Genomic DNA, 7829 nt, shown 5'->3' with positions numbered 1-7829 from the left:
CACTTTCCACATGTCAAACAAATCCTTGATTCTGATGTTTTTATGACCATCGACTGGACGTGGTTCTGATCCAGGTTCTGGTTCTGATCCAGGTTCTGATCCGACGGCTCGTCTAGAATCTCTTGAGGCAATGGAGCAACGATTCATCATGAACGAAGAACATTACACCGTGTTCCAAATTATTATGCAAACTGGATTAAAGTGTCATAAAGACACATTTTTGTTGTGCTATTAAATGTATGGATGGTTTTGTGTGTCTTTGAATCACTATAATTACTTTCAGAGAGCTGCTTGATCACTTTAGCTCAGTCAAAGTAAATCTACTTCAGAAGGATGTTCCACATTATTCATCAGGATTCCAGCAACATGGGAGGAGAAAGAATCTGCTGATGAAACCATCAGAGAGTGTAGAGCCGCATGACAAGCTATGAAAACGAGATATTGAACACTGAAGCGTTTTCATCGTACTGGGAAGAGATTTGTGGCTGATTGAGAACAAAGATGGTTTACAGATAAAGACTAAAGAGGAAAGTTTCTGTTCAGTTCCTGGGATCAAAAGATCAGCTGCTGAAATGACCTTAAAGCAGCAAACAGTTAATAGCCTCAAGGTGGAGGATCCACAGGGGCCCAACCTGCTACTGGGCCCCAACCTGCTACTGGGCCCCAACCTGCTACTGGGCCCCCAACCTGCTACTGGGGCCCCAACCTGCTACTGGGGCCCCAACCTGCTACTGGGCCCCTAATCTGCTACTGGGGCCCAACCTGCTACTGGGCCCCAACCTGCTACTGGGCCCCAACCTGCTACTGGGCCCCCAACCTGCTACTGGGGCCCCAACCTGCTACTGGGCCCCAACCTGCTACTGGGCCCCCAACCTGCTACTGGGGCCCAACCTGCTACTGGGCCTTTAACCCCAGTTTATTTTACCCTAACCCTAGTGTTTTAGCCTAAGTTTGTGTTATTTTGAAAAACAGAAAGGGGAAAAGGAAAAAGGACGGTGTTTAACGACATTAAAGGAAAAAAAAGTCAAAGAAAAAAATGCCTGAAGAAGACAAAGAAATGTTGAAACGTCGCAAAATAAACCACAAAGAAAAGCAAAGAAAAAGCAAAGGGTGAAAAATAAAGACAAGTATAATTCTAATTAGCTGAACAAAGGAAAGTGAAAATAAAGGGGGTGCCAAAAACTAAGTTTAGTTGGTCTTTAGTTTCATTTTATTTTGGACACGGGTCTGGAAGGCAGGGTGGAGTGTGCACTTCCAACCCTCCGGCTGGGGGTTGGCCCAGTCCCCTACCCTAACCCTAATCTGAACCCCCTAATCCTAATCTGAATCCCCTAACCCTAATCTGAACCCCCTAACCCTAATCTGAACCACTCCATTATTATTTTATTCAGACCTGCGCGCTCTCTTTCTGCCGTTCACCACCTTTCCGTTTCAAACCCTTTCAAAATACTTTCTTTAATCCCCAAATACATTAGTGTGTGTGGCAGAATGTGCCTTGAAATACTGAGCACAACGACACTTTATAAAGTTCGGTCCATTTACTTGTTTTATTTTACTGGCAGATAAACCACAGTCAATATGGCGGGTGCTGTGACGTATCGCAGCAACGGGCCGACCCGTTCCTGACGTCATGTCTCCGCTGCTCCTCTGAAAGTTCCAATAATTATCTTTCTCTGCTGTTTTGGTATTGCGTTCCTAATTATGTATTTAACAAAATAGGTGGTTTAAAACTTGTACTTCTAGCTGATTTCAATATCCATAAATTGCCAATCAAACTGTCTGAGTTCCATAAACAAGTATTACTATATTGGAAAATGTTATATGTACATAACTATATACACTCCTATATCATCTGGAATAACAGATTTATATTACATCGTAATAAATCCTTATTTTACGAAGAATGGATGGAGAAAAATATTTGGTCTATAATGCATTTAATGGATGCTAATGGTTGCTTATTAAATTATGATCAACTATGTGCAAAATATCAATTTTCTCCCCCAAAAGCGGAATATACCAAATTATTTAATGCCTTCCCGGAACAATTTGTGAGTCAGGTAAAGAATTTGATAACTAATAATCCGACGCCCCGACAACTACCCAATTTATTTATTAATGGAATTTTACTCACTGACAAAAAACTCAATAACCATGTAATTAGAAACTGTCTAATCGAAACTTTATTCCGTGGGAGAATAAATAGGAATAACATTTTATGCAAATTCGATAATAAATCAGTCGAAAAACTGAGAACCCTCTATCTCAAACTCCCTGTTCAACCAAAAGCTAAGGAAACACATTTTAAAATTTTAAACGCAATTCACCCTTCAAAAGACTTGTTAAAGATTCGATTTAATATCGATGACGAGAAATGCTCCTTCTGTGAACAAGATATCGAAACGATGGACCATATCTTCTATGACTGCAACCATAGCAGAACTTTTTGGTCTTTTTGGTTTTTCATAATAACTCATTTAAATGTTCGTCTGTATCAGTTTGATCCTAATTTGTTTCAGTTGAAGGTAAATAAGAACATAAAGACTTTGGGCTGAATCAAAATAATGATAATAATAATTATCTTTCTCTGCCCCACGTGCAAATAAAAACCCGGAAGCTCCAACCACGTGACTGAATTGCCATGGCAACGGCCTCTGGTGGAGTCTGTTTCTAATAAAAACACCAGATCGTGTTTAAAAGCCAGTCGAGCTCTGAGCTTCTGCCTGGTTCAACAAGGTTCAGTGAGGTTCGGTGACATGAAGACAGGAAGTGGAGGTGAATTTCGTTCCGGTTCAAATCTCAGCCCGGTTCAAACGTTCTATGGCTTTTATTTTGACAGTCTGGCTCTTATGTTCGCTCTTGAGTTGTTGAATGATATTATTTTGAAATCCCCGACGGAAATATGTTAGAAACACTTCCGCTAGCGTTGCGCCGGTCCCAAAAACTGCAGCCCAGATCGGTGCGGATAATCCGGCTCCAGCGGGCCGGAAAGCCGCCGAAATGAGCCCGAGGAGCAGCTAGCGAACCCCGGGAGACCCGCGGACCCCGGGAAGGTAACCTTCCGCTAAATGTCCCGGTTCGCCCCGTTTTCAGAGCTCCACACGCTGCCCAGCATGCTAACTGGAGCTAGCCCAGCATGCTAACTGGAGCTAGCCCAGCATGCTAACTGGAGCTAGCATGTGCTACCTGCATCAGCGCCAACAGTCCCGACCAGATCCAGAACCTGCTGGTTCTGTCTGCAGGACCGGACACACCTGGACTCTCCTCCCTTTACCTCAAGCCAGGTGTCGGGTCACGTTGCTGTCCATCTTAAATCTGATCACATGACCAGAACCCACCCTTCAGGTTCCGTGACCTTGCTGATGATCCGCTCCCCCATTGGGCCTGCAGTTCAACCAGCCTGGTTTCCATGGAACCGGTCCAGCCTCACAAGAATAGGCGGAGGAGGTTCTGGTCCAGTAGGGTTCTGGTTCTGGACCGTTCTGCTGTTTTCTCTGTCTTTAGACCAATCAGGCTGCAGTGTTTCTCCTGGCCTCTGATTGGCTCCGTCTGATATCTGATCATTTTTGTAATTTCTTTCCTCCATGTCCAGAACCGGCCCAGTTCGTCAGGTTTTGAACCAGTTTCCTCTGATTGGAAAATGATCACAAATCAAAGATGCTGCAGGTTTTCTCTGAGTTATCCTCTCTTTCTCTCTCTCTCTCCAGGCTTTGCTATGCTCTCTCGCCCGCTGACAGAGACCCATGGCGGGGGGCGTGGCCCGACAGGAGAAGCCCTGCCCACTGATCTCCCATTGGTCGATGCAGATGAGGCTCCTGCAGGTGGTTTTGTCTCTTTGTTGGTTTGTGTCTGTGGGTAAAGCTGCTAACTCCAGCTCTTCACCTGCAGGAGGCCCCGCCCCACCAGCAACTCCCTGCTGCTCCTGCGCCTCCCTCTTGCCCCGCCTCCTGGCGGCTCACCGCATGGAGGTGCGGCGCCTCCTTCGAGGAGCTTTATCGTCGCTCGGCCGCCGTATGGACTCTCTGGAGAGGAAGAGGAGGAAGAGGAGGAAGGACGGAGGAAGAGGAGGTGGGTCCATTTCCTGCGACTGAAGAGGTTAATGGGGCAGTTTATCGTGATAAAGTTCTTCTACCGTTACGATAAATGCAGATTAAGGATTTAAACCCTAAAACTGCCTGTGTTATTAGTTTATTCACCCTTATAGATGCGTTGATAAATTTGAAAATGATTTAATGCAGTTATTTACTGATTCAAATCACACAGTTCTATGACTGCTGGCCTAAGGCCTCAATACACCTGGAGATGTTCCAGGCGTTTGTAGGGCCCTGATTGGCTCTTGTTTGCTCTGGTAGGTTCTAATTGGTTCTGATTGGCGGCTGTGTCCTGCAGTCATAACAAATCAGAGACCTGAGAAAGGTCATGTGTCGATAATGAGTATTGTCACTGATCATTATCACAATTGTTGCACAGAATATGATTTAAAATGGATCCATCATGCCTTTAAATCCTTCCTTTTCACATGTGACTCATTCACCTCTGGTCTGTAGAAAGTAGAACTAAACTGCTTTGGTCCGAATTCCTCGTTTTCCTGAACTCAGGTGTTTTGCAGAAACCTTTTGTTTTTTAAAGGGATCCAGTATTAGTCGAACATGTTGGCTTATTATGTTGTATTTTTTTATAAACTAAAATATTAGTCTTTGTTATAATCCCTTCAAAAATGTACATGTTTTGTTATATTTTTCACCCATTTTTTCACTGATGGGTTGATGACGTCATCAGGTCCATTCTGTTCTGGAGTCAGGATTACTTTACCTGAGTTGGTGCAATTTTAGATAATGCCACACTGTTTGCTGTAATTTAAAAAGTAAAATAAAAGGTAAAAAAAATTGAAATGAATCTGGATAATTTCCCACATGAGAGAAAGGAGAGCGCAGTGCGAGAGCCGGAGTGGAACATAACGAAGGACCAAATCTGGACCTGGACGTTTCTCCACAACCCGTTGGGTCATTTATTCCAACAGAACCAACGAAGGTTCTGAGGTGATTGTTACTTTAACAAGCTAACAATAAATGGTGTGCTGCCGCTGAGACAAGCAGAGCTGGACACTAAATATGTCTCAAATAAGGTCTGTTGTCACTGCTAATCGTGGATCCCTTTACTTGTGAATGAGACATTTCCGCCCCCTTCAGGTCGCACAGCGGTCCTGCACCCCGTTTGGCCACGTTTGTAGTTTGATAGCAGAGCTATGACTGGCAGAGAAACTTTTTATTCCCACGTTTATTAAAGATGTGAACAAGGGAAGACTCGTCCATCCATCCGTCCATATTGGAGCCAGAGTCTGACCCAGAGCAGCAGAACGAAAACCTGCAGAACCGCGCAGTCACAGAAACGCATGACAGTGATGGTATTACTGGATTTACTCCTTCTGCATCCACACCAAATACCTGTTGCATATTTTAACTACAGTCCATGCATGTCAGATAACTATTCAAATATTAATGTCACCACAATATGAATCCATTAAACGAAGCCTCGACATAATGAAGGAGTTAGCTAACGGAACGTGAAGGACGTCACCCAATGCATTTGGGTCATTTTTGTTCCCCGAGACAAAAACAGCAAAAACTGATCATTCTGTCCAAAGCATGCAGAACAGCTGTATGCTCCAGGAGGCAGCTAGCAGCTAGCACACAGCGCTAACAGGAGGCCAGGATGTCATGTCTAAAACTAGCTTTGCTGTCACTGTAGCGCCATTAGCAGCTTAGCGCTTCGCTGTGCCTCGTTTCCATAGAGAAGGAAGTGACCCTCAATCAGACCAAGTCTTTCAGAAAATCCCTCCTGATATCCTGGAGGAGGTTCCTGAGAAAAGCGACAGAACCAGAAGAGGCTCTGTGGCCTCTGAGCGTTAATCCGCGCATTACTGAACGGTTCGACTCGCTGACCTGCATCCCTCACAAACTGAACTTGGACTACAAAATCACCGCCAGGGAACAAATGGCGATTCTGATTATCTGGAGGTCACGACCTTGTTCAGCGAGTGATGACGTCATAGACCAGAAAAGGTTGCAGGCAACAGAGAAACATGACCAGACTGACAAATATAACCCAGAATATTAAGAAATGTTCGCAGCACCAGGTTTTTTTTGTACTCTAGACACTCAAAGTTCACAAAAAGTAAGATTGAAAAAAGTGAATTTTGTATATATTCCTTTAACTTTAAGTGCATTTGGCCCTGCTGGTACAGCTGCAGCAGGCCTGGAGCACAACTCACCTGAGCAGAATGGCTGCAGGTAAACCTGCTCAGCCTGGTGGGCGGGGCGCTGAGGCGGTACAATTTTCATAGTTATTGTTTTGTTACCATAAAAACAATCTGGTGCTGTCAATTTAATCTGAGTTTTAGCTGTTCATAAATACATCTTAGTAAACTCAGCCAATTAAACTAGGCCCTGTCTCTAGATTTCATTAAATGTATGTTGAAATGCTGTTAGTGGTGCTGATGGGGCCCTAAAATCCAAATCTGCTCAAGGCCTCATTCAGCATTGGACCGGCCCTGCATGATGCTAAATCTGCTGTACTGCACATGTGCTGGATGTAGAGGGACCAAGGGCAGATTTCATTTCTGGGGCTTTAGTAGCTCATCCATTTTGTCTGGAGTTTTTAAGAAGCTGCACAGAAACTGTCTGGATTGCCTAAGCTTTATGGGACGAGTTGTTTTGATCCCTGCGCTGCTGCGCAGCAGCTCTACCTGACGTTAAGTAGACAAAGCATTTCATATGCATTGTATTGCCGCAACACATAAAAAACAAACCAGCGTGCTGCACTCGTCACGAGGCGAGGGCGAAAGCTCCTCCATGGGCCGAACCACAACGCACCGGCTAACGGTGAGCTTTATCAGAGCAGAAACTGTTGAGATGTAAATGAACACGCTGCATATACACACACCCACACACTGTGTGGGTGTGTGTATATGTGTGGGTGTGTGTATATGTGTGTGTCTGTGTATATGTGTGTGTGTATATATGTGTGTGTCAGCAGAGCAAACAAGGTGGATTTAAGTTTGACTCCTACTTTGATCAATTCTTCACAGAAACAGGAATCCTCACAGAGGGTTGATAAGTGAGCCTATATGAGCGTAGAGGTTAACTCCAGTGATCAAGCCACGACGGCGAGCGAAGCAGCCAACGCTCAGAGGCTCCAGTGGTCTGATTGGTGCGCTCCCTGTTCAATGAATCCACTATAAAAACCATAAACCATCTTTCTTTCATAAATAATTCTGCCCTGCCAGGAAACGCTCACCACAGAAGAGACGCTTGCAGTCTGGCTTATTAAAACACACACATAACTATGCCTAGCCTGACAGGGGAGCATGTAGAGCCTGGCGGCCCGCCAGGCCTGGAATACACTGGGGGAGACTCTGCAGAGGAGGGGAGGAGCCAAGTGTCCAGAGGCTCCTCCCCCTTTATCATCTGCCTTAGCCACCTAAACTCACCTGCTTTCTTCCTCAGCAGGTCCTCCTGGTATCACCTGCAGCTCCTTCTCTTCCTCATCTGCATCGTTGCCTCATGTCATCACTTCCTCTTCGTGGTCACCCTCCACATCATCAGACTGTATCAACCCAATGCCTTCCTGCAGCTTCAGCCAATCAGAGCAGAGTAGGAGGAGCACAGAAGGAGAGGAGGTGAGGAAGAGGAGGAGAAGCCATGAAGGCTTTCTTCCTCCAGGGAATGAAGAGGAGGAGGAGGAAGAGGAGAGGTTTGTGGGTCAGATGGCGGTCTCCGTCAGAGGAAGAGGAGGACCTGAGGAAGAAGAGGCAGAGCCTCTCGTCCTCC

The 7829-nt window shown here is 45.3% G+C and overlaps 1 protein-coding gene across 3 annotated transcripts in view; it reads left to right on the top strand.

Annotated features, from left to right (window-relative positions):
- Positions 1-2642: 2642 nt before the first annotated feature.
- wu:fi75a02 (protein PRR14L) overlaps positions 2643-7829 on the top strand; it is a 12152-nt gene continuing 6965 nt past the window's right edge. The window contains exons 1-4 of one of the 3 annotated variants that reach the window (XM_055025809.1): positions 2643-2775; positions 3708-3821; positions 3889-4068; positions 7506-7829. The exon at positions 7506-7829 is cut by the window's right edge and continues 85 nt beyond it. In XM_055025809.1, the coding sequence (XP_054881784.1) occupies positions 2757-2775; positions 3708-3821; positions 3889-4068; positions 7506-7829 (637 nt within the window). In that variant the 5' untranslated portion in view covers positions 2643-2756. Of the gene's footprint in view, positions 2776-2894; positions 3054-3707; positions 3822-3888; positions 4069-7505 lie in introns of those variants that run through there. The other 2 variants (XM_055025810.1, XM_055025811.1) reach the window with 2 other exon arrangements.

Source organism: Poeciliopsis prolifica, unplaced genomic scaffold, assembly GCF_027474105.1.
Source record: "Poeciliopsis prolifica strain line A6 unplaced genomic scaffold, Auburn_PproV2 SCAFFOLD160, whole genome shotgun sequence".
NCBI classification, from domain to species: Eukaryota; Metazoa; Chordata; class Actinopteri; order Cyprinodontiformes; family Poeciliidae; genus Poeciliopsis; species Poeciliopsis prolifica.
This window is presented reverse-complemented; position numbering and strand designations above follow the sequence as displayed.